At 34.6% G+C, this 27,177-nt stretch overlaps 2 protein-coding genes across 2 annotated transcripts; both read right to left on the minus strand.

Annotated features, from left to right (window-relative positions):
* Positions 1-93: 93 nt before the first annotated feature.
* On the minus strand, positions 94-9,868 carry LOC148234378 (ubiquitin-conjugating enzyme E2 J2-like). The gene is made up of 5 exons (XM_088187456.1): positions 9,736-9,868; positions 5,431-5,639; positions 5,121-5,284; positions 1,952-2,022; positions 94-1,787 (listed from the first exon to the last, which is right to left on the minus strand). The coding sequence occupies exons 2-5, from the start codon at positions 5,571-5,573 to the stop codon at positions 1,443-1,445; spliced, it is 723 nt and encodes a 240-aa protein (XP_088043582.1). The 5' UTR covers positions 5,574-5,639; positions 9,736-9,868; the 3' UTR covers positions 94-1,442.
* Positions 9,869-11,955: 2,087 nt separating this feature from the next.
* LOC148234379 (peptidoglycan recognition protein-like) lies at positions 11,956-24,548 on the minus strand. The gene is made up of 4 exons (XM_088187866.1): positions 24,171-24,548; positions 13,450-13,554; positions 12,476-12,615; positions 11,956-12,412 (listed from the first exon to the last, which is right to left on the minus strand). The coding sequence occupies exons 1-4, from the start codon at positions 24,415-24,417 to the stop codon at positions 12,032-12,034; spliced, it is 873 nt and encodes a 290-aa protein (XP_088043992.1). The 5' UTR covers positions 24,418-24,548; the 3' UTR covers positions 11,956-12,031.
* Between the last annotated feature and the right edge of the window lie 2,629 nt (positions 24,549-27,177).

The raw sequence follows: 27,177 nt of genomic DNA on the forward strand, positions 1-27,177 counted from the left end.
GATTTATAACGATTCGCACACATATTAAATTATCATTAAATATGTTTTTAATAACCTTTGTTGTTCATTGGATATGAACAAAACAAATATAGATAAAATGTATAGTTTATTTTTATTTATATTCACATTGCAGTTTATATACATACATATACAGTACAATATATTATATGACATTAGATAAAAATTAAATAATAAAACATAAAAAAGTATTAATATAACTAATATACTGATTGAGAATTTTGTATGTATATTTTTGCAGAACACCTTTTTTAAAATATAACATGCTTGTAAATTTAACATTTTGTATCAAAGCATTGATCTGCAAAGGTGTAATGAGAAATTGTGCCATCCTTGGAGTTTTGTTGTGTAATTTGACAATTTTGAATAATGAGCACCTAATTAATACTTACAAATATAAATACTATGTATAAGTTTTTGGTATAAAATAAACCCTTTCACTGCCATGTTTTCTTATACTCCTAATGAAAAAGTGAGATTTTTTATTTGTGATAACAGATCAATCAATAGCAGTCAGTTAAAAAGTAAAAATCACAAACAGGCACTCAATATTAAAGTTACGAAAATATACATACTTTTTTCAGTTATTCATTAATGGAATGTTGATAATATGATTATTTAATAACAAAAAAAGATAGTGCTGAAAATAATTAATACACAAAACTCATAAAAGCATATGTACATAAAACAGATATTATACACTACATACTTCAATATATACATAAAATTAACAATCGTATTGGATCGTTTCTATATATTGATATTATACAATATTCACATCTATCAAATTGGTATACTCACTTCAAGATAAAATGCGAGAAAATAATTCGATTTCAATAAACCCTTCATAGTCATTTTCACCGGATTTCATATATTATTCGTTGAAGATGTGTACCGTTTATTTGTTTTATATACCGAACAGTTTATTCGTTTTATAAAGCAATCAGGTAGCTCACCGTAAAAGTTAGAACCCGATTGCTAAACTGGAGACCATATTCATTTCTCAAAATTGAAAATGGTTTATCATACATCCCAATTCATTAAATGCTTGTGAAATGATCTGAGGATTTACTAATTGTGGTCGGTAACTTTGAATAACTACTACGATAAAATGTTTTGACCAATCAAGTCGGCAACCGACGGAATGACAAAAGAGAGAGGGTTATCATCGGGTGCACATAAGATAGGATCTTCAATGATAAGGAAAACTATGAAGAAAAAACTATTTTTGTCATATTTACATTACACTGAGAAAATTTTTCTAGCTCATATCTTATTTTGATACCAGCTAACATTATTCCGGAGTCGTCGATTATATTATCAAACGGCAATTTGAAAAAATTTAATCGAGTGTGACAGATAGTTTTTTTTAAATATTTTCATACCGCATTCCATCGTCTTCCTTTTAAGTATATGCAAAACGTCTACTCCTCCGGTATATTCTTCAGCACGTATTTAATTATGTATCCAAACATGATGAAAATCACTATCACAAACAAATTGGTAAACGCCTGGTTCATGACCGACTGTTCCTGGTTCTGCGACGCGTGATTAGAAACGTTCAGCGACCCGTTGCCGTTCTGAAGCTGTCCGTTCGCCTTGTTGGTCTCACCCCGGATGCGCAACACCTCCGTTATCTCTAGCACGGTGTCAGGGAACAGTTCACAGAACACTAAATGTTTTAGATTCTCCTCCAAGGACTGCACGGCCAGCTGTCGTTTAACATAGTCGGATGACTCGACAGAACCCATCGTCGGTGTCTTTTCCAACTAGAACGGTCGAATATGTGAGCGGGAGGGTAATGTTAAAACAGTTACATTATAATACAGCGTTGCGATAAAAATAAACAAAAAACGCACAAAAAAACGCAACATGCGCCAAATTCATTTTTAGTATACAACGCAAGCTGTCGTTGATCCGACTCGCATCTTACCATGAAACTTAGCAGCCCCGTGAGAATTGTAGAGACAGACCAGGCAGGATTCCAAGTGTCCGGGTGAAAGTCTGAAAACGATTAGGATAATAGTTAAATTTTAGTATTAAAAAATATAAACATTTGAATTTGATGCCTGACTGACCAAATCTATAATATAATATATTATAATTAATATTTGCAAGAAAATATATTATTTATCAAAATCATAAGAATTTATGGGGGGTGGGGGGAAGTACACTATATTTAAAAAATATGATACCTATCTTTATCGCTATACTATGGACTTTTGATATGAGAATATTGGTCTAAGTGTATTCAAACCAAATTTTGGTCAAAAGGAAGGCGCAAAAACAATCATCAGTTCTTAGAAGTCAAAAATTCACAGCAAAAGCAATAAAATCCGGTTGGAGCAGTTGCAGTGGAAACGCTCGTTACCGAGTGTTCCCACTGCAACGGCGCCGATATTGCTTTTGACGTGAATTTTTTACTTCTGAGAAGGGATAATGGTTTTTTACACTCTCTTATTGGGCAAAATTTGGTTTAGATATGCTTCATTTGATTTTTACTTATTGTAAGTTGTAATACTGCTATAAAAAGTCTTAATATGAACGCTAGATATCCGAGCATTTCTACTGCGACACATTTTATATCTTTTGACATGGATTTTAAACAGGGATGTCATTTGAAGAGGGGGAGGGGACAAATATAAAATTAATTTATTCAGAACGCATTGTGTTCGCAGTCCAAGTAGTGAAAGAATATTTCCCGGCAGCTGTTCGTAATCGATCTAGAGGTTGCTTTTTGTATTCTAGGTTGAAAAGTATCTAGTTCATCGACGGTGGATTATAAAATTGCATCAAACAAGGTCCGTTTATAACTATTTTTAAATTTATTATAAGGCACTTATATATAAAATATTCAATACTGGATTTCTTGTCGATTAAAGACATTTACAAGCATTAAATATTTAATCCTTTCGGTGCCAATTTGCTGTCAATTTACTGTCCTTAACATCGTTAATAATAAATCAGATTGAAGTATAGATCGAATCAGCAAACTAAAAATAGACGCTCCATTATTCGATATATGTGAAACGAATGCCAATAAATGCTGTATCGAGAGAATCCAATCCTGGAATCCCAAATGATTTTAATACCTACGAACCCGAGGATTGAATTTTTTTAATAACGAGCGAGTTAGTTACTAATTTTTTTTTAAATGATTGATAAATCAAATATTTCGTTTTTATATTAAAAAAAATGTAATACAAAAACGAGACAATTAATGATTATCAATAAACGTTACAATTTACTTTGGGCTTATTATTCAAAATAAAATTGTTTATCTTTCATATTATGATTTGGTAATCTTATAATATTATGTACTTTATATATAGCCAAAGGTTCTTAATGAGTTTTTCGCCGCCTGTTGCACGACAACGGGCGGTTTTGCAAGTATATCATTCAACGTAAAGTTAATACATGATAAATTTTGTATTAAAAGAAATAATATTAGTAAAAATTTCGACTTGTATTGGTACATTTTAAAATTATTTTCATTCAGTGGGTCCGGTAATATCAAAATTGAAATATAATTAATTTACAAATAAAATTACCAAGAAATTTAATAGCATCTTAATCCTTTGCTTCTATAATGCTTTTCAAAATCCTAGTGAGATATGCTACCATTTATAATTATTTTCGAATTTTTTTGATGTATTATTAGTTAATTACATACTTTATTGTGCATGCATACGTATGGAATGAAAGTTTGTTTGCTATCTCTTTCTCTACTGCTTGATCGCGCATGCAAGATGCATATTAAGATCCAGACAGATTTTGACCTTGTGATTTATTTTTAGCAGTAATAAAGAACATTTGGTTGTTGCATCCATTATTATATTATTCATTTCAGTTGCATTCCATAGTGTGGGCAGTTCGTGTCTCGATTCAAACCGTTTTTCTATTGTTTTTATAAAATTATTAAATTTATATTAAACCCTTCATAATGATAATGGACAGTGATAGTGATGAAAGTGAAGTAACGGCACGGGTGGTGCATAAACAATGGACAGCGAATAATTTACGTAGATTAGAGCAGCAGGAAGTTGATGCTGATTTTTTATAGAAAATCTTCTTCTCTGATGAGGCACATTTCCACCACTTTTTTGTTTAGTGTGCATTGTGGTCAGGCGGCTTCATTTGTCCTTATTTTTTTTGAAAACGATGAAGGTCAGACTGTTTCAGTCAATGGTCAGCGCTATAGGCGCATGATAATCAATTATTTTTGGCACGAAATTTAAGATATTGACATGGAAGACAAGTGGTTCCACCAACAAGAGAGCGCAACTTGCCACAAATTGGATGTTTTGCATTCTTTTACGTTTTGTTGATGTCAGCTGACTACCAAGATCATACGATTTAACGCCGTTGATTTGTTTTTGTGGGGTTACGGTGAGAATCGTTTCTACGCCGACAAACCCGAAACGTTGGAGCACCTAAAAACCAACATCCGCCTACTTATAGCCAAGATACTGCCCAAAATGTACAAAAAAGTAATTGAAAATTACATCAAAAAGATCAGCTGTTAATGGCCATCTAATTGATATTATTTTTCATAATTAATAAAATACATAAAATGTTCGATTAATAAAAAAATCTAAAGATATCCGATATAAATGTTTTTTTTTTAAAAAAGTTAAGAAACTGAGGTTGAATCACCTTTATATATATAGTAGATACAAAATATATAATTTACTGTAATATGTTTTTATGATCACAAAAAACTTTCAATATACGAACAAATAAAAACATATTCAATGTATGAACTGTCAAACCATAAACATAAGTTTCAACATATATTAGTCGCTATCTAGACAAATTATCAGTAACAAACAAAAGTGCAATTATTTATAAATGTAGATAACCAACACTGTTTAAAAATCATTTTATAATAAACCATATGTAAAAATACATGACTGCCTTTGCTTTTATATTAAATTTAACCAGTGGAAGGATTTAAATATTTATAAGAGAAGTGTCTCCATAGTTACTTTAAATATAATTCGTTTCATTATAATATTATATTTAAAAAACGTTATCGGCTAATGCTTAATTAATGATATGATCAAAGCTTTAATTAGCACAGTTTTCACAACTTTACGAACCTGATATGCTTAAGCACAGGCGCTGATTAGTTTTGAAACGGCCGCTTGGAGTTATCATGTAAATTGATGGGGGCCTAAAAGGAAAATCCCTCGGGAACACCAGCTTGCCATGATAAATTCCGCCCTCGAATGGACTCTGCTCGGGGCCTCTCAGCACGAAATGCCTGTAATATAAGCATACCGGCTTTAACAGTGATTTATCTATTGATAGATCTTAAATAAAAACACTGACACTAATATAATTGATTAAGAACTAACAATGCTCTTCTTAATTGATCTCATTTCAACATTTGCATAGAGATATATTCACCATTCTAAAAAATTGGACGGCAGCGGCTCGGCAATTATGTACGGCACAGGATCAGCCTTTAATCGGAGGTAGTCCCGTTTTAAGCGGCTGGTCGCACACGACCGCTTGTTCCTCAGTATCTTTATACTATCCGTCGTCTCCATCTTGAATAGTTGTCGCTGTTTCTAGGCAAGTGAAGCTGAAGCGTCCTACTTCAACCTTGACTTATGCTGCAATGAGAAAAAAACGAACATATATTCAACGATAGTAAATGGGGTTTGATGCAAAATCACCGTTGCAAGACGACCTATAAATTACCACTACGTTTTGAGGACGAGTTAGGAGTAGTTCCACGATCGATCAAAGTATGAGAACAGTCATCCCAATTACAACAATTGAACCAATTGGCAAGATTTGATACGTGCCGCACATTCAACTTGCATAAAACGTACACTTCTCATTGGTATAATTGATAAGTAAAAAAAAATGCCAAAAATTGCAACATGACAGATCATCGATTACCAGTTAAAGAATCATGAACTTAGACCTCTCCAGTGTGGGAATCACAGTCGATATTTTGGGCACGTTGCTAATTCTAATGACGTATTCAAGAGTTTGTATTGCACACTCGTAACGATTATCACTGCCGCGAATTAAATACTATAAAAACAATATAAATAGCGATCAATATGAACTGTAAATAAGAAAATTACTTAAGACGGCGCTAAATGGAATGAACTCTTTCTGAGGGCATATTTTAAACTGTGAAACCCAATCAAGTTTATTCAATATTCTTCAACTGTTACCCCATATAAGCACATGGTGATGTGATCAAGTGTCACATTCTTTATACCGGACCTTCGTTGAGATTGAAGGAATGGGAAAGAAGAGCAATTTATAACCAATCACGTTATTGATTAGCACGGCCTCCGGCACATATCTTGTTAACCCATCCCGTACGAAAGGGAGAAAAAACGCCAGCGTTCCAAACGGGAGTTCATTTCTCCCCCAGACTATTCTCGAAATTATGATACTTTTTTGACAGAAAATTATTTACCTAATCATCTAACATGCGTTTCTACACATATTACTTTCATAAAACGAATAAAATCTCTTTTTATTAACATTTTTTGCAAATTATAGTCATAATTTTCGGTGGCATTTCTGACTAAGGGACAATCGGAGATTGAGGGGCGTCCATGATGTTTACATATCGGTGCTTGTTGCAGCGTTTCTCAAACACTGACTAATCAAATTATTATTATCAGCTGATTTTCAAAAAAATGAATTCTGACCAAGAAGCAGAAGCAATAACTAGACAATGGATGATCGAAGCTGAAGAAGAAATATGTCCAGATAAAGCTACTTTATTCAATCAAATAAGTTTGTCTGGGAACACTGGCACGAAGAATAGAAGATATTGACAAAAACATATCATCTTAGGTGACAAGCTATTCAATAGATGGTAGATGGAATGGTTCTCCCTGTCTTTGGACGAATCTACAGATATTTCCCATACTTTTCAAATATCGTTATTTATTAGAGGTGTTGATAGAAAGTATCAAGTTTATAAGGAATTTTTGATGTTCATGGCAAGTAACAACTAGAAAAAATTATATTTTTAAATGTGTAGAACAAGTATTCAGCGGGACAACTTTCAATCGAATAAATTTAAATGTATCACAAATGATGGTGATAGAAACACGTGTGGCCATAATGAAGGCCTAGTTCAGTGATGGCGAATCTATGACCCGTGGGTCAGACACTGACGCACGCAGGCTTTTTAAATGACCCACGAGTTGATTTTTATAAATTTATTTTTTATATCATAAAAAAAGAAGTTTAAAAATAAAGTAAATATATCCAATGTCGAATTTATAAAATAATATTTCTGAGTGGACATTGGCCAACTGCTTTTCTATCGTATCACTACCTGTGTATGATTTTCTATCGTATCAATGCACCTGTACACTGTAAAACGTCGTGTTTCGTGGTAAAAAGTAGGTTTTAACCATTCTCCCCTGCCCCTTTTTAAGTGACGCCACTGACTTAGTGACCCACGAGCTAGTACTAAAAAATAATGAACAAAATTTGATCCACTTCTCAAAAAGGTTCGCCATCACTGGCCTAGTTGGTCATTTAATTAAGGCTGTTGATAACTGCCCAAAACCACTCATTTTACATTGTATCGTTCATCAACAAGCTTTATGTAGAAAATATACGGATGTCAGTGGTCTAACCTGTTAATTTTATTCAGTCGCATGCACTATAGCATCGTCAATTTTACAAATTTATTTCAGAGCTTGCAACAAGCGACTTACCACATCAAACTTAAATTCGCTGGTTAAGGTGATTCGCGATTTTTTGAGCTCCAGGTAGAGATTAAATTGTTTTTAAATGAAAAGAGACCTCTAGCTGAGGTGGCCGATAATGAGTGGGTGTGGAAGTCATAATTTTTCACAGATTTAACAAAACATATAATTGGTCTTAATTTAAAGCTACAAGAAGAAAACAATCTCATCTCTGATATCTACTCACATAAAATCATTAGACAAAAAAGAAATTTATTTCAGCCTCAATTAATATGTAATTGTTCGTTCATTTTATTACATGTAAAGAATTTAGTCAGCAGACACAGTATTCGTTTCCCATTAAATTTGCATTAAAAGCTTTGTATGAGATAAAAAATAATTTCGAGTCCAGATTTTTTATAAAATTAATTTTATCCTAAACATACAAGAAGATAAGAGCATAAGATAGGGTTGTAATTTATAATTTATAATAAACAATGTTTAGTATATATAAGTAGTATATATATATATATATATATATATATATATATATATATATATATATATATATATATAAGTAGTATATATATATAAGTAGTATATATATATATAAGTAGTATATATATATAAGTAGTATTTATATATATTTATATATATTTATATATATTATATATATATATATATATATATATATATATATATATATATATATATATATATATATATATATATATATATATATATATATATATACATGTACAGTCGATCCAAGATGTGGACGCTCGTTAACACAGTATTGTTGAGAAATATAATATAATATGGTGACCATTTGAAAATACATGTTCAATTAATTTTTCTTTTAACTTAATGTGTTGAGGAAAATGTAAAATATCACTTTCTTACTTATTTTGTTTATTTATAAACATATTTAACTCAAAATCTTCTTTCTAACACTAATTGTTTGAAACTATTTGCATTTAAACTTATGTTTTTATTACCTATATATTGTTTTATAAAGCCTCAAATATTCTCAATTAACCCCCAAATATTCCCAAACTTGATTTACGAGTTTGACCTAATTCAAAATACACAAACAAATATTGCAGAGACAGGATATGGTCAGAGTACCTACTGGGAATTTTGAGATACATTTATATAATAAATATAATCACAGAGACATCTAAAACATAATTTGTGGGTTGTACTTGACAGAATGTGAATATTTAATACTAGTTTAAGATATATTTAAACAAAGGAAAATAACACTGTGAAAGTGTTTGAGCCGACACATTGTAATTTTTAATTCAATTTCTAACATATGTTCATCATACTCTCCAGCCAGCGCTGATATAGTATTGATAACGTTATCATAACAGTGTTTAACAAATTCGCGGAAAACTGTATATGTGTGCATGCATGCGCACACGCACCCTAAATTCCAGCACAACGATGATGAGCGTTAACTTCTTGGATTAATATATTATATTTTTAAACTATCCACTATCTATATTTCGGGATTTATTGTGATCAGAACTTACGAATTATATTCCAGTAGTTATACTCCTGCCATGATCATGAAATTTCAGTAACTGAAAATTACTGAAATTTAGTGACCATGATAGGAGTATCACTATAAATATATTTATATATTAACAATTTTTTTAATTGTATACCATCAATATTATCATCCAAAAGATGAATATGACCACTCCCTTAGATCAGCAGATGCACTAGACAAAAAATGGGGCAATCATCATAGTTCCCAGTTCATGGTCAACTATGACGTATAGCAAGTCTCTTTCCGTTGATTTTTCAACGGGCGTGATGTTACATTGATTATTTTCCGTAATCGTCGGAGGATTGTGAACGCAGTCAATCTGGTTTTATTAGGCGAAATGGCAAAAATATGTGAAATTGGCGACCGATCAATGCAATATGTCAAGAGGATGTGACGTAAACGTCGATGCAGACGTCATACGAGCAACTGTCATGGCTGTGGACGAATGAACGGCGGCTCAAGGAACGATTATCTTACCCAGTGTGGTCGACTGTCGACGGAGACGATGCACCAGAGACAAACGTCACACGGTCAGTCGATGAGTTTCCGGTAAATATCAGTGATACCAACGCAAACACCAGGGTTGCCAAACCTGAAAAACTTACACTCTTGCCAACCGACGATTTTATTATGGATAATATTAGGAAAAATATACATTTTTAAATTAAAAGTACCTTAATAAACAACTTATATAATAACTACTAGCTAAATTCAAACAGCAATAATAACAAATAATTATTAAATTATTTGAAGATTAGACGAAAACGATATAGGAATATCTTCGAGGGCAAATGTCTTTACGAATAGTTATATGAAAATAAACGTTCTTTTTTCGTTCAATTATAGTTTTCTCTCTACTAAATCTATCGACAAAAGAAATATAAAATACTTTCAAAAGCATCGATCGTTGATTTGTCACTCAGAATATTTATGTATTCATATCTTATATGTATTAAAAGATATAATATCAATGAATACGCAAGCATATTCATTCATTCCGCCTTTTGTTCTGTTATAAAAATTATTCACCGGTGATCATTTGTTTTTACTGCCTACACTATATGTATTAAAAATTTTGGTACTGAGCAAAAGAACCGTATGAATTTTTTTGAAACATAATATGTCAAGCATATGTTATTATCAAAACCAAATATACTACTATACAATTATTTCAACTTATCTCTTAAGAACTCCTTCGGTATTTTGGACTTGTTAGCCCTCTATGTACCGGTAAGAAATAAATCTTTGGCGACGGGTTGTGACGGATAGCAATTAGTCACAGATTGGGCCTATTACATATTATTTATATAAATATACAGTGAACGGTGCGTGGGGGCCGGCGTGCTATCCCACCAGAGTCGACAAGAAAAGAGTGTCCTTTACGTCAGTACTACTCAAGTGCCGGCAAGTTTTGGCCATAACAAATCTAGGCTCCCACACGGCTCCCGTCCTAGTGATTTACAATTGCGATATTCAACTAGGGAGAAAGAATTGGAGCCTTGGCACTGCTGATAATTAAATGCTGGCGGCACAAAAGTAACAAGGTCGTGACGTATGGTGCGGCGGCACCGACTCTGCTTGTAAAGCTTTAGGGGCGCCGCTTCTGGGAGCGCGTGTAGGGCTCCATGAGGCGCGAGGGCCCGGCTTCTAGTGACGTGCGGCCTACTTCATTCCAAGCTGCGTGGAACAAATGTAGACCCCGGGCGGCTCGTAGAGCTCCAGGGGCGCGAGAAGAACGGGCATGTCCGGGAGTACCTTTCGGGGCCTTGTGGTGCGTCGGTGCAGCTACACAGGTCGCGCGCGCGTCGGGCTCCGGACATGCGATAGGAGCTCGGAGTCGCGGGGGCGTAGCCCTACGAATGCGTGACGGGTCACACGTGGTCCAGTCGAGCTTGGTTTACGGCAACACTTTGGTGACTTCTCGCTGAATGTGCGTGGCGGGGCGGGTGCTTCCTGAAGACGGAGAACCTGGTCAGGATCGCAGGCCCATCGTCTTGGTGGTCCGCCAGCTCGAGTCCGGATCCAGGGAAGTCTGGCGGGGTGGCAGCAAGTAGCTCTGCAGCGGCTCGGCTTTGTTGTACTGCAGCGGCGTCTGTGTCGGTCATTTTGTGTCTGACTCCATGTACTCGAGTATCAAGTCGGCGGTCAACAGTTTAGCGACAGGCTGAGCCGCTGCAGTAATATTTTTATTGATGCTATGAGTTGTTTACATGGTTAGTTACAAACTACTTACAAAGTAAAAACTTGTTTGCTGAAATTCCGTACGCAAAGCTTGATGAATTGCAATTTCATAATCAACATTTATATTTTCATGTTCAAGTAATTGCCACATTTCATTTATCCTACAAAATAATTTTGTAAATGTTTCAACAAGTCTTATTAGGTAATAAAAAAAATAAAACAGGGAAAACAGAACCTCCATCCTTTCTAGCCAAAATCACAAAAATTTAAGAAAATAAAGGGGGTGAAAGTAAAAATATGCCATCCACAAATAATTCTTTCATGCTTTCTACATTACATGACTTTCACGATCAAAAATTCTCATTGGATCGAATTGTTCTGATCCAGAATCAGCTAAAAGAAAACGTTCAAATTGTGACGGACTGAAATCATAATTTAAATATTTTACAGGAATAATTAATGTTTCCCTAGAATCAGGATTAATTGTGGCCTCTAATTTTTACAAAACAATACTTATAATTTCAATTTTAAAGTTTATTTTTTCGTTTCTTACTATTAAAATATGTATAAAAATATAATAAATTATTAAATATCATGGTCTTAATGAAAAATGGGCCAATGTTTGTAGTGTGTTGAAGAGCATATCGGTTGGACTTGAAGTCGAAATCAATTTTTTATGGCTCAACAATTTGTAGTCTTTGTCGATTTTGTTCAACTTAACACCGAGTTCTATGAGGTCTTTTAAAGCTTTCAGTTGCCTCTCTGGTGGCTTCACATTGATGAATGTTCCAATCATGGCAATACCAATGCTCTTCCTATTGAAACTATATGTATGAGCTCCGATAGTGTCCCAGCTGCGACCCTCATACACGGCACCATCACCACCGACCAAAAAGTTGTAGGCGATATCTGACCATTCCAAATTCTTTTCATGGGACGCTTTCATTTTTCGCACACTGATTGTGCACGTTGCCTAAAATTGGTATAAAAATAATTTGAAAAGTTTATTGATTCAATCGATAAAATCAATCAATACCTGGTTAGTACATTGCTCTGTAACCGTGTGAGATACAATAACGTAGGGGACGGGTGTCAGCAAAGGACTGTCTGTTCCAAAAGGTTGTGCCAACCACTCTTTGCTGGAAATCATCCGTAAACCTCCTGTTGCAGGTCTTTCTGAAATAAATATGATTTATTGTTAATATTGAAATTAAATAATAATAAAATTTGATATTTTGTAAAAAATATTATTTAATGTCAACAAGTAAATATTGTAGAAGTAAATACATTGATTTTATTTATTAGAAATCTGATATCATATTTGATTTATGGAATTTCATGATATTGGCAACGCTGAAAAATCAAAAAGACTTGTAGTCACTATAAAGAAAAACCCTCCACAGTGACTATAGGTCTTTTTGTAAAAACCACGAATCTGCATTTGTGTCAGGTCATTCATATATACAATAATTCATATTTATGTACATATGTCATTGATAAAGAGAAGAAAAGGCAAAGCACTCAAATTGAATCCCTGCGGTACTTCAGAACGAGCGAAATACTCGTCGGAGAGCTATAGCTAACATGGTTGGCCTAAATTAACACAAAACCACTATGCATACAAAATTTCTGTTACTGGTCCACTAAATAGTGTGGGCGGATTGTGTTCATTGTTTAAAGCAGACGATTTTCCAAAATCTAAAGTAATTTTGGTGACTGTAGAGCTTGTTCCTGCGGATCAGGAAGCTCTGATAAAGCATACAAATACGTCACTGCCTTTTAAAATCAATAAAGAGCATGTTTTTTTTTGAGTATTTCAACTACACTCAGAGAAACACATATTGGATATCATGTAGGGTCACGTTTTCTATAAAAACATTGATCGAATACACTGTCATTTTCATTATAAAGAGCGGTAAGGGTTGCTTCCAAATTGTTGTACCCGGAGAATCTCACTATAAAAATGTTAGTTACATTATGTTATTTTATTAGTTAAATTTTGTTTCAAACCTAAATAATATATCAGAAGAGAGATGAAAGTAGTAATCAACAAAACAGCTGAGATCATTAATCCTACAATAGTTTTCTTCAGCGTAAACTGCTCTTGAAGCTGACCTGAAAAATAAATAAAATACTAATGAAAATTTTCATGTTTCTTCTCCTGCTTGTAAAACATTTCAGGTCTTGATTATACTATTTATAAAGAAATAAGAATACATATATATATTTTTTTTTAAAGCTTGAAATTTTATATTATAATCGCTGTAGCTTTAACTGTTTCACGCAAAAGTGTTTTAGTAGTTTATTATAAATCTGAAATTTATTATTAAATATATAGTGCAGAAGTTTTTACCGATCTTTTCGAGTAATAAATAATGTCAAGTCTTTTAATAACAATTAATTTGATAAAGAAATATGAAGAATTTGATGCTATTCTTAATTTTTAATTCTGCTGAAACACCTAGAAAATGATAAACAAATTAAATATAATACCTTATTTGAAAAAGTGTCAATATCCACTTTTTCAAAATTTAATTTATTGTCAAAATGGATAGTGCTTGGCATTCTCTAAAAGCTCCGTTAAGAAAAAAATATCACCACTTTTGGAAAAACAACCAATGGCCAACCATTTTGTATGGAGAAATACCAATGTTCTGAACATTGGTGGTTCTGGACACAATTTTTCTGGGCCATGGGCTTAATTAATCCTCGCGACGTTATAGCTCTATAATCTTCTTATATATAATTGTTTTAAGTCGCTTCTGCTTCCGGACGCACATAACTAAAAATGAAACATTCTCCGTTCAATTACTCTATGAATTGTATCGCTTTGTACGTAAACAAAGGAAATATATTTAATTATAATAATAAAAATAAAAATTCAATTTGCTCCGATTAATTTTCGAGCCGCCGGTAATGCATTCGGTTGTTTCGAACAATAAAAAACAAGCATTCAAATATAAATCAAGATGGCCGACATCAACGTGACAACAGCTTTAAATAATTATTATTTATAAATAAAATTTTGCTATGCGACAATAATTTTTCATTAATTCGTCATGTGCGTTGTTTGATTTGACTGAATATAAAAAATCAGATTGCAAATTAACTAGGTGTGTTATAACTATGAATATTAAATATATACATAATGTGTTGAGGATTAGAAGAATACATTGATTATACTAGATAAATAATCATAAAACAATCTTCGTAATGAAATCTTCAAATTTTGAATTCCCGGCGACGGGCTCCGAGGCTGAAAAGTGAGTTTTTCTTTTTATAAATGATCAGATTGCAAATTAACTAGGTGTGTTATAACTATGAAAATTAAATATATACATCATATGTTTAGGATAAGAAGAATACATTGATTAAATTAGATAAACAATCATAAAACAATCTTCGTAATGAAATCTTCAAATTTTGAATGTCCGTCGCCGGATTCCGAGGCCGATAAGTGAGTTTTTCCTTTTATATTACATAAACATTATCATTGCTTCTGATTTAATGACAAATACGTTAGATTTTAAGAATTGCAAATAAACCAGGTACGCTTTAAACGTGAACGTGTAATATATCCTTAGTATGTATGAGCATTGAATGTTAATGTCGATCAAATCGGCGCTGTCGCAGTAGGAACGCTATATATATCAGCCAACAAACAGCTTATAAATGTATAGTTTCTTGTATGTTATCTAAAAAACGACATTTTACAATGATTATAAATATGTGATTGCATACCTGGAATAATCAATAGCGAAAATATTTAAGAGTGGGTTATTTTTAATTCCGATGTGGCAAAATATGTATACGTCATGGTTTTTATTAAATTTTTGTTCTGTGCCATCATTCCTCTTTCGGAATAGCCAAATTCGTGATATTCAGTTACATCAAACTTATGTAGTATGTTCTTTATAAAAAGATAATACTTGCTGACAGTGACTTCAACATGAGAAGATTCACTCTTTGTTTACATATATAAATTCTACGTTGTAGCCATATAGGTCATTAAATTGTTACATCATTACTTCTGAAAAATAATTAAAAACAATAATACTCTAATCAAGAGTAAACATTGAACATAATATTACTACTAATATAATCCATAAATAAAAATTAAACGACAACCGAAGAACAAAATTGACGTAAGTTACTGTAGATGATTAAACATGTAGATTGGCATCTCTTCATCTTCTTCAAAATGGTCGCAATATGTCATATATTAATTGTTTGCCATACGTAAATGTTATTAGATCTTTCATTGCTTCTGAAAATTAACTGAAAACGATACTATATAGTGCGTAAAATGTAACTTTTTGTTTACACTAATACGAGATTTTTCATTATTACTAGCATTGTAATATATTTAATTAACTTTGGTATGTAGTATACCTTTAATTGCCAAATCACCGCTGTTTGTCTTTTAATATTTGACCCTAGAAAGTCAATAGTAATTTTGTTAGAATAACCATGACATATTATTCATATAACCAAACACTTACTTGCACACTCATAATTTATAGTTTTGATTATATTGTTTATTTAATTGCACAACACAGCTCAGCGAGCGCTTGCCAGATGACAGAAGAGCTGTAACATGTAAGCAAATTTGAAAGGGAAATCCCAAATTCCGGTTCTGGGCGCGCTTGAGAACGAACTAACGAAATTGATTTTATCGATTTAAATTGTAAAACACTTATCAAAATATGTATAAAAATCTTCAAATTCTAAAAAAAATATGTTTAGTTTATACGAGATTTAAAATATAATATAAATAATGTGGATTTGTATTAGCTTCTCTATACAAAAAAATATGTACTTAAATTTTGGCGAACGTTGGCAATTTAAAGTTATAGTTTTTATAGAATTTTTTTAAAATTTCGCTTGAAAAAACATTTTCAACAAAAAGGGGCGAAGTTTCAATATAATTACTGTTCATTAACAACGAACTACTAAACACGTTGCAAAAATCCCTCTTACTGACGCCTTTGAAAGGAAACTACACAAAATTGTATAACACTAATTTAAATATATTTTAAATTATAAGGTTTCAGAATAAAATTTCAAGATTTATTCAAAATATTTTTTTCAACCTTAAAAATATTTTTTATTTGCACTTGGACTGCAGTGGGAAAACCATTTTGGGCATAACATGCCTTTGGACTTCTAAAGGTTAAGCTAAAACAGGTGTGTGTGAAAATAATTTAATTGCATTTTTGGACACGACGTTGTGAACTACAAAATTTGCGTTAGTGCTTTGGTGTTCTTATATTCAAAATATTTAAATCCGTTCTATACCTTTAAAAACACCCTTTATATAAATAAAGGGTATTTTTAAAGGTAACATTATAAAGTTCTATTCTTTTAAAAACAACCTTCATATAAATACATACAAATGTATGTGGGATATAGCGCAATTTGATGACACGATAACTGCCGTAGTGCCGGAAATTATAAATATCGACATGAAAAATATATATAATATATTGTAAAAGTTTGTTGTCGCCAAGGCTATTCCGGCCTCGAATATATAAAAATAAATAAAAAAAATAAACACGCTAAGACAGAATATTCCGCATGCCCACTTCTCACTCACTCTCGTCACTTAATACGCGAGCAAGTGAAAGGGAACGTATCTAACCGTACGAGCCTGCTGCTTACTCATTATGCGTCCCTGCTACTCCGAGTTCAGGATTTAAGACCTGGTTTCCGTTAAGAGACACCCTAAGAACTTTGTTCAGGTCTTAAGGTGCCTCTTCTGATTCTCTCGTCTTGTTCATTGACCACGAACCTGCATATTTCAGCATGGATGGGACCAAACCCTTCAGCGAACTATGTTCTTCGCCGAGAGCTTCTGCCCATGCTGGAGAGTTGAAGAGCGTGTGGGCGGCGTCGTCGGATTCGTCTTTGAAGCAGTGGTGACACATGCTGGTCGCTTTCTTACCTATTCTATGTACATTAGTTCCGAAGCAACCATGTCCAGTGAGTCCCTGTGCGAGGTACTAATTCAACTCACCATGTTTTCTTTGGCTTCAAGCTTCTAGGTTCACGATGAGTTTTTGCGTCAAACGCCCTTTGGTAGAGGCGTTCCACCGCTCGCACCACTTTGCCATGGTCAGCTTTCTGGCTTTTTCCTCTCTATATATTTTCTGTGCGAGCAGGTCGATGGGCGGAATTCCGAATATAGCCAAGATAGCATCCTCCAAAACCATGCTGTGTGCCGAGGCGACACTCAACGCACTTCGTCGTTAAACTCGAGTCAACATGAGCCTCGTCCTTTCCATCCACATGGAGTCTGCCCACACGGGGGCTCCGAATAAGAGAAATAATAATGCGTACTACTCAGTTATTATGCGCTTCTGCTACCTCGAGGCTCAAAAACGCGCATTAAACCAACACCTTTCTTGTATCTAGGTGGTGTTGTTTAAACCGGTTCGTGTCGGTGCCGTCGCAGTGAGAACGCTCAGTAACGAGGGTTCCAACTGCGACGGCGATCACACGATTTTATTGTGATTTTACAAGGATTTTTTGACTTCTGAAAAGAGATAATTTTTTTGCGTTCTCCTATTTGGCAAAATTCGGTTTATATGCACCTCTTAGAAATCATAATTTGCTATCGTCGCCGTCGTAGTATGAGAGCGTTCCCACTACTAAATATCTTTCCAATAAAACCAATACCGTGGCCATTACCACGATTTGTATGTGTTTTATTTCATTTTAAAGTTATATTCCTTTTAAAAGCATCCTTTATATAAATACATGTGGGATATAGCGCAATTTGATGACACGATAACTGTCGTAGTGCCGGAAATTATTAATGTGGATATGAAAAATATATATTGTAATATAGTGCATTGTCGCCAAGACTGTTCCGGTCTCGAATATATAAAAATAAATAATAAAAATAAACACGCTAGGACAGAATATTTAAAAAAAAAAATTATTTACATAAAAAAATAAGATGGGGGTAAATTACTGTGCCACAAGGCTAGGCGGCACTTTGGTAATACGGAGAGTGAACGGTGGCGAGCGGCGATAATTAATATAATAAACTTATTGTCAGCTTCAAGGACTGACTAATTTGAGATACATGTTCCGCACGTTCACTTCTCACTCACTCTCGTCGCTTTACACGAGAGCGATCGAAAGGGAACATATCTAACCGTACGAGCCTGCTGCTTACTCATTATGCGCCTCTGCTACCTCGAGGTGCGGATTTAAGACCTGGTCTTCGTTAAAAGACACCTTCAGATCTTTGTTTAGAACTTAAGGTGCTTCTTCTGGTTTTCTCGTCCCGTTCCTTCACTGCGAACCTGCATCTTTCAGCATGGATGGGACCAAGTCCTTCGGCGAGATATGTTCTTCGCCAAGGCATCTCTTATGTTGCTTATTTCCTCTGTACATGCTGAGGAGTCAAAGAGCGTGTGGGCGTCGTCGTCGGGTTCGTCTTTGAAGCAGTGGTGACACATGCTGGTCGCTTTCTTACCTATTATATGCTAGTAAGTTCCGAAGCAACCATGTCCAGCGAGCGCCTTTGCGAGGTGGTAATTCAACCACTGTGTTTTATTTGGCACCAAGTCTCTAGGTCCACGATGCGAGTTTCCGTCCACTGCCCATTGTTGGAAGCATTCCACCGCTCGCGCCACTTTGTCATGGTCAGCTTTTTGGTTACTTCCTTGCTACGCGCTCTATATATTTCCTGTGCGAGCAGGTAGATAGGCGAAATTCCGTATACAGCCAATATGGCATCCTCCGAAACCATTCTGTATACTGAGGCAATACTCTACGCACTTTGTCGTTGAACGCGAGCCAACATGAGCCTCGTCCTTTCCATCCGCATGGAGTCCTTTCCATGCCCACACGGGGGCCCCGTATAAGTGAAATAATAATGCGTACTGCTCACTTATTATGTGCTCCTGCTATCTTGAGGCTCAAAAACGCGCATTAAACCGGTTCATGTCTGCGTCGTCGCAGTGAGAACGCTCGGCTCGGTTGAAACGATGGTTCCAACTGTGACGGCGACGATATGATTTTATTGTGATTTTACGTGGATTTTCGACTTCTGATAAGTGATAATTGTTTTTTGCGTTCTCCTATTGAGCAAAATTCAGTTTATATGTACCTCTTACAAATCATAATTGCTATCGTCGCTGTCGTAGTATGACAGCGTTCCCACTACTAATTATCATTCAAATAAAGCCAATACCATGGCCATTACCACGTTTTTTATGTGCTACCCAGCCAGACGGAATCTTGTTTTAAAATTGCTGCCATTACAAAAATATATTCGTTGCTCCATTAAACAAAATAGTTGAAAAAGCAATAAAGTCAATATCATTAATAAATATATTAGAAATTCAAATAAAAAAATAAACGAAAAAACATTTTTTTATTTTATTTTATTTATTTTCTGTGTGAAATATCACACAGTTTTTTTAAGACTTGACTACTGTTGTAGTTTTAGTTATATCTAATTAACTTGAATTAGTTCGTTAGCAAGCTTAATCCACTATCTTGTTTCAAAAAACGTAACTTCGTCAAAAAATCATTGAGAAAAAAGAAATAAGGCCAAAAATGCTGAATAATATAAATTAAATTACATTATTCAGAATTGCATCACAAATATAAATCATTTTCATATTGTTCAGTTGTATATCCAAACTCTTACATATTATAAGTAATTAGTATTCCTGTCGAGGGTTTATGAAAGCTGGTGCCTCGGTACGAGCGCCTGTGCGAGCAGGTCGATGGACGAAATTCTCGATACAGCCAATATGACATCCTCCATAACCATTCTGAAAACTGAGGCAATACTCAACGCACTTTGTCGTTGAACTCGAGCCAACATGAGCCTCGTCCTTTCCATCCACATGGAGTCCTTTCCATGCACACACGGGGCCCCGTATAAGAGAAATAATAATGCGTACTTCTCAGTCATTATGTGCTCCTGCTATCTCGAGGCTCAAAAGCGCGCATTAAACCGGTTCATGTCTGCACCGTCGCAGTGAGAACGCTCGGCTCGGTTTAAACGAGGGTTCCAACTGTGACGACGACGACACGATTTTATTGTGATTTTACGCGGATTTTTGACTTCTGAGAAGTAATAATTGTTTTTTGTGTTCTCGTATTGGGCATAATTCGGTTTATAAATTACCTCTTATAAATTATAATTTGTAGTATGACAGCGTTCCCACTACTAATTATCTTTCAAATAAAGCCAATACCATGGCCATTACCACGATTTTTATGTTTTAATTAATTTCAAAGTTCTATTCCTTTAAAAAAACACCTTTATATAAATACATATGTGGGATATAAAGCAATTTGATCACACGGCAACAGCCGTAGTACCAGAAATTATTAATGTCGATGTGAAAAATATATATTGTAAATTTACCCAGCCGGACCGCAATCTTGTTTCAAAATTGCTGCTATTAAAGCCGCCAAGTTTTGGCCATAATAAAAATCTATATATGAATATAAATATAAACAGGCCCCACAATATTAAGTAAATATAAAACTTTTATTTTACTACAACACATTTGGTGGTCAGTGCGTTGTCGCTAAGATTATTCTGATCTCGAATATATAAAAATAAACACGCTAGGACAAAACATTATTTTAATAATACTATTTGCATAAGCAATAAGAGGGGAGCTAAATTACTGTGGTGGGGGCTGATTTATCTAGCCCCAAAGCTAGGCAGTACTCTGGTAACTGAAAGACGTCGACCGGTGGCGCTTTGTCCGCCGATCTCTCATATTATATAATTTCAACAACCAGTGGTATGGTGAGGCCGGAACGTTGTTTCATTACTTTTTCCATGACCGTAAGGCGTTCGGATATGACTGGTTACGAGATCTGGTAAAAAATATTTGAGCTTAATTGAATAATCACCGACAGCACATTTTTAAACAATGCAACTACAACGCAGAAAATAATAAAAAAAACAGGATATTCGTATCCGAGCTCACATAAACTAAAATCTCAATGATTACACTAAAAGGGAGTAGCGTTCCAGTACTTCTTTTATTATAACTACATCACGCTCCTGTTACTGTATCACTAAAAACGCGCACTAAACCGATTCGTGTTAATAAATTTTTGCACAAAATGGTTGTTCGAAGCGATGCTCTTGATTTTGAATTCAAAAATAATTTACAGGAATTAAGAAAAAAAATCAACTGTCCCAATAATTAATATAATAAATTTATTGTCAGCTTCACGTACTAACAAATGTGAGATACGTTCCCTTTCGCTCGTTTGCGTGTTAAGTGACGAGAGTGAATGAGATATAAGGACGCGCGTTACATTCGTTCCATGCCCCCTTCTCATTCACTCTCGTCACTTAATACGCGAGCGAGCGAAAGGGAACGTATCTAACCGAACTCGCTTGCTGCTCAGTCATTATGCGATCCTGCTATCGGATTCAGGATTTAGTTCAGGATTTTGTTCAGGTCTTAAGGTGCCTCTTCTGGTTCTCTCGTGCCGTTCCTCGGCCATGAACCTGCATCTTTCAGCATGGATGGGAAATATGTTCTTCACCGAAAGCTTCTCTTATGTTGCTTTTTTCCCTTGTCCATGCTGGACAGTTGAAGAGCGTGTATTTTTCAGCATCGGAGCCTGAAAACTCCAGTCAACCACACGCGTCACGAGCTGACTAAAAACGATGACACGTCAGAACACGCTTAATTACGTCGCTTAATGAAGACGACAGGGCTGAAAATAACGAGCACTTTCCTATCACACCAAAACATCATTTTACGCAGTCTGCTTTCAGCAGCAATCATACCACACACGTGGGCGTCGACCCACACTTCTCTACCTAGAGACGCAAAGACAGCGGAGCGCGACCAGCTCACTGGCTTTCCGGTTGAGACTGGACGCGGACCATCGGCCCTTTGTTGATGGGAAGCACGTGCTCAAGTACTAGGGTCGCTAATGAGCCGAACTCGGTTTACACACGACCTGAGAAAGCGGGTGGGAGCATCCGGGAATCGTTCATCGAATGCCTTTGCGAGGTGGTAATTTAACTCAAGATCATCGCCCTTTGGTGGAGACGTTCCACCGCTCGCGCCACTTTGTCATGGTCAGCTTTCTGGCTTCTTATTTGGTTCGCCCTCTATATATTTTCCCGGATCGGTGGGCGGAATTCCGGATATAGCCAAGATAGCATCCTCCGAAACCACGTTGTATGCCGAGGCGACACTCAACTGACTTCGTCGTTGAACTCGAGCCAACATAAAGCTCATCCATTCCATCCGCATAGAATCTGCCCATGCGGGGGGGGGGGGGGGGGGCATATAAAAGAAAGAATAATGCGACATGCTCACACATTATGCGTTCCTGCTACCTCGAGACTCAAAAGCGCGCATTAAACCGGTTTATGTTAATAAATTTGTACACAAAATGATAGTTTAATCTCTTTTGATCCGTTGAATTATGAAAAAAAATCAACTGTCCTAATAATTAAAATAATAAATTAATTATCATATTTAGAGAAGCTTTCGTCGAGATTCAAGATTAGAAGTGACGATTTATCAATGAAATAAAAACATGCGTAAAAAAACATTTTAATTTTTAATAAGCTTTTAACAATAACACAAGACTTTAATCAAGCGAAGAAAAATAATATTCTTAACTTTTTAATTAAAATAGTTTTATTAATCATATATTAAAATAATTTGTGTTTTTCTTAATCTTTGGTCATTTTTAAATAATGAGATCGTAAAAATGACAACGTGTCTAAGGTTTGATAGCATGGTTACAAAAGTAACCTGACAAAATTGACGGGAACACCCGCTCAGATTCCAACTGGTCAGAGGAATAAACCATTAGCTATACGCAATTTCTAGATATTTTTCTCTTGAACCGCCATTTTAAAATAAAGTCATCTCTATTTTTACCAATGTAAAAATGTACTTGGACTTCACTAATGAAAATATAACTTCACTGAAAAATACACATTCAAATAAATAAATAATGATGAGTATGAAAATGTACATATTACTACATGTGGAAAAGTTAAAATCATATAATTTTACTAGCACCTGCCAGATAAATTATATTTTCACTGGTAAAAATATGTATTTAATTATTTTCCATTATTTTTTTCAGCCAAGTTCAAGAGGGGGGGGGGGCAAATTCCTTCAACTATCCCTCCACCTTAAATTATGTCCCTGGTCCTCTGACATAAAAAAATACGATAAGTGCTGCGGAACATCAATATAAGAAAGCTTCAATAACTCGCTCATATTATGAGAGGAGCAAAAGACAAACTAAACCAACTCATAGAGAATGGTTTGGGTGCAATTTCACCGAAATAATCCGTGCAGCGATAAGCAAAATCAAAATCGCGAATATGATAGCCAACCTCCGATAGGAGATGTTACAAGAATAATAATAAAATGTATTACCTAACTAAAAACGATAATATGCGTTAGTCATAAACATTAAAAAATGTTACTGACTTTTACAATTATTAACTAAAAGTTTAATTTAAGAGTTACTGACCATTTATTTTGTTGGATAAATGTATTAGTTAAGTAAATATTATTTTTATTCGAAGCGAGCCTGTTTTTGATTATTACGATTATTATTATTGACTAAACATGCGAGTATCTCGCTAACCATAACCGCGTTTCTAGGTAGCACTCTTTTAACACCAACTCATCGCTAAAAATATTATTTATAACTTTTCCTTATACATACATATATAATAAATTACGTACCAGAAGTAGCCATCGTTTTGTCTTCATTGTCTGACAATCGATTGTCTTTGACGATCTGTTTTATGACAACTCTTCTGCTATGAACGTAGGTTTTATTTCCAAAGTGAACGTCTTTGGAGTTTTGAATGCCGATGTTTGTCCCAGCTGGAAGCTCACTCTTTCCTTCAATAACATGAACTATCTCGCTTCTCTCGTCGTCGCTCGATTCAATATCGGGGGGCATTGTGATAATATTCGAGTGTGACATTGTTCCTTCGAAATTATCTTCAATCCAAGTCGATGGCAATAACTTATTGAAATCGGTGGATAATTGTGTGCGCTGAGCATTTCGCGACCGGCACAATCACGACACAAAAGCAACTGACGTAAGATACAGTCAGCGATGTTGACGCCGCGGGGAATTCCCGAACGAAAAATTGGTGATTGCCGCTATTTTTCAAACGTAACATGTGTATAACATCAGACACACATACTTTATTTTTATACTTTATTGTTATAATACAAATATGTGAATCGAAAACCCTTGCGCATTCTTACTATTTTTATGTCAGTCAACGCTAGCCAATGCATAGACGAGGTTGTTGAATATTTATGTTTTGTCTGTAACAAAATCCGGAACCATGAAGCACCATGTAGCTTCTTCAATTTAATAAAATATATTACTGCAGCGTCTCAATATGTGTCTAATTCCTAGCGCTATCAGTTTTTTCTTAATATCATAAACGCACCATGTATTGTAACTGTCTGTATTTTCCAACAGTTTGGAAACAAGCTAATGTGATAGTTCTGAGAAAACCCGGTACCGACCCAACTCTTCCCGCGAGCTATCGACCCATAAGCCTCCTACCCGTCGCGAGTAAAATATTTGAAAGGCTTATCCAACGTAGATTATTAAAACATGTAATAGAAAATAAAATATTACCCAATGAACAGTTCGGTTTTAGAACGGAACACTCGGCTACGCAGCAGCTGCATAGAGTTGTGAACCACATCCAGTCGGGCTTTAATAAAAAAATGACAACAGGAGCAGTATTTTTGGATATAGCCAAAGCGTTTGACAAAGAATACCATGATGGTATACTATTTAAACTTATAAAATACAAATTTCCATCTGAACTGGTCAAAATAATTGAATCTTTTCTTAAAAATAGAACCTTTAAAATTAAATTGGAAAACCATCTATCGAGTCCGAGACCTATTCTGGCAGGCGTTCCGCAGGGATCAATTCTGGGTCCATTCTTATTTACAATTTTTACTAGCGACTTTCCCTCCAAGCCATATAAAAAAGTAATTACTGCCCTATTCGCGGATGATACCGCCATTTTATGCTCTTATAAAAACCCCCATCGTGCAATAATTCATCTTCAAAACAAACTCAACACTATTCAAAAGTGGTTCGATAAGTGGCTAATAACAGCAAATCCCAACAAAAACGTCGCTGTAATGTTTAATCGCAGGAGAAAACACGCTTATGCTAATAATAATCTCTCTAAATTAAAAATGTACGATAAAAGCCTCGAATGGCAAAATTCAGCCAAATACTTAGGATTAACTCTGGACTCCAAATTAACATGAAAATACTATATAAATAACATAACTTCAAGAGTAAAAAGACAAATGCTCAATGGTTTGTCCGAAACTCAAATATACATAAAGATTTAAAAATAGACACTTTAGGCGATTACTTCGATAAACTTAAAACACATTGTTGTCGGGTGATTTCGCGCATTGTTTCAAGCCTGGCGCGGGCCATTTTTTAACAGCCGCGGAATTTTTCGGAAACGAAGAATTTCCGCGTTTTTTTTCGGAAACTCGCCATAACTTTTATACTATACAATATAAAATTATGAAATTTTAAACATAGACTTACCATAAACAGTACTATCAAATGAAGAAGAAACATGGAGGTTGACAGTTTTATATTCACTGGAAACTTGCGTTTATTTTGCACATAAAAGTACTATAAAAATGTATGTAATAAAAAATCGAATTAAACACTAAATAAAACTAAAATATGGCACAATCTGTTTTTATGAATAGTTTTTCAACGTATGATATCTCTAAAAACACGTACCTCTGTGTAGAGGTATGTCAAAAGATACATAGCTACACTTTTGGCCCAATTATCAATAATCAGATAAATTATCCACACAAAATTCATCGTCAGATTTATTTTTATCGGGTGAAAACATTTCGGGGTGTAAAACTATTTTTTAGACAACCGAACGACCGAACATTTACGCGTAACTGTAATGATGTCTTTTTTTTTATAACAAGTCACAGATGTCGCAATGACTGTTGCTTTTTATCTACCCCAGGTCAAGTTTCATTGGAATTTGTTTTGTTTTCTCACTCCCAACCATCCCTTCTTTTACATCAGGTAGAAAGTAATTCCTCGAAGTATCTTGAATAGAATTGAACATAATAGAAGATATTTGGGATAACAGGAATTGTTTATAGTTCGTTATTTAATTTTTTGTACGGAATAAAAATTCAATATCAAAATTAGTACAATACATTTGGTGGAAATGTAATAAATGCGACGACGAATAAAATAATGTCTTTACTAAATATCAAAGCAGTGATATCTAGCTGCTGACAACAAAAAAAAATGCAGTTCAAATTACACGGATAAACACGTGAGCCGACTTCTAGCAACAGACTACAAAAAACGGATTTTTACGGGTCCCGCAATCCAGCAGCAGTTCCGCAAAAACGGAAAAATCCGTGTCCCGACAACAATGTGTTAAAGTAAATTACCATGACAGAAATAAAAATCATTCTAACCCATTAGTTAAAAACCTTAATAAGGTAACATGAATATTTGTAAAAAAAAGTGCTAGCTAACGTAATAAGAAACAAAGTTTTTTTTTTTTTTTTTGCCCTAAAAATAAATAAATAAAAGTGAGAACCAATTAATAGATACCCAGGTAAATGGCTTTGGCCAGGAACTGGAAAAAAATAAATATTAGACACTGTGTATGTGTCTAATTGCCTTCTGTCACCT

This window comes from Plectrocnemia conspersa, unplaced genomic scaffold (assembly GCF_051122295.1).
Source record: "Plectrocnemia conspersa isolate PC_06_02 unplaced genomic scaffold, ASM5112229v1 ptg000006l, whole genome shotgun sequence".
In the NCBI taxonomy this organism is placed as follows: Eukaryota; Metazoa; Arthropoda; class Insecta; order Trichoptera; family Polycentropodidae; genus Plectrocnemia; species Plectrocnemia conspersa.

Excerpts from the sequence above, each read along its gene's own strand:
- LOC148234378 (XM_088187456.1), bottom strand. The coding sequence starts at position 5,573 with ATGGAGACGACGGATAGTATAAAGATACTGAGGAACAAGCGGTCGTGT. Across the intron at positions 5,285-5,430 it reads CCGTCCAATTTTTTAGAATG|GCATTTCGTGCTGAGAGGCC; the intron begins GTGAATATATCT and ends CTTATATTACAG. Across the intron at positions 2,023-5,120 it reads CCTGTGCTTAAGCATATCAG|ACTTTCACCCGGACACTTGG; the intron begins GTTCGTAAAGTT and ends AATCGTTTTCAG.
- LOC148234379 (XM_088187866.1), bottom strand. The coding sequence starts at position 24,417 with ATGTCACACTCGAATATTATCACAATGCCCCCCGATATTGAATCGAGC. Across the intron at positions 12,616-13,449 it reads TCTTCTGATATATTATTTAG|AAAGACCTGCAACAGGAGGT; the intron begins GTTTGAAACAAA and ends TATTTATTTCAG. Across the intron at positions 12,413-12,475 it reads CAGAGCAATGTACTAACCAG|GCAACGTGCACAATCAGTGT; the intron begins GTATTGATTGAT and ends TACCAATTTTAG.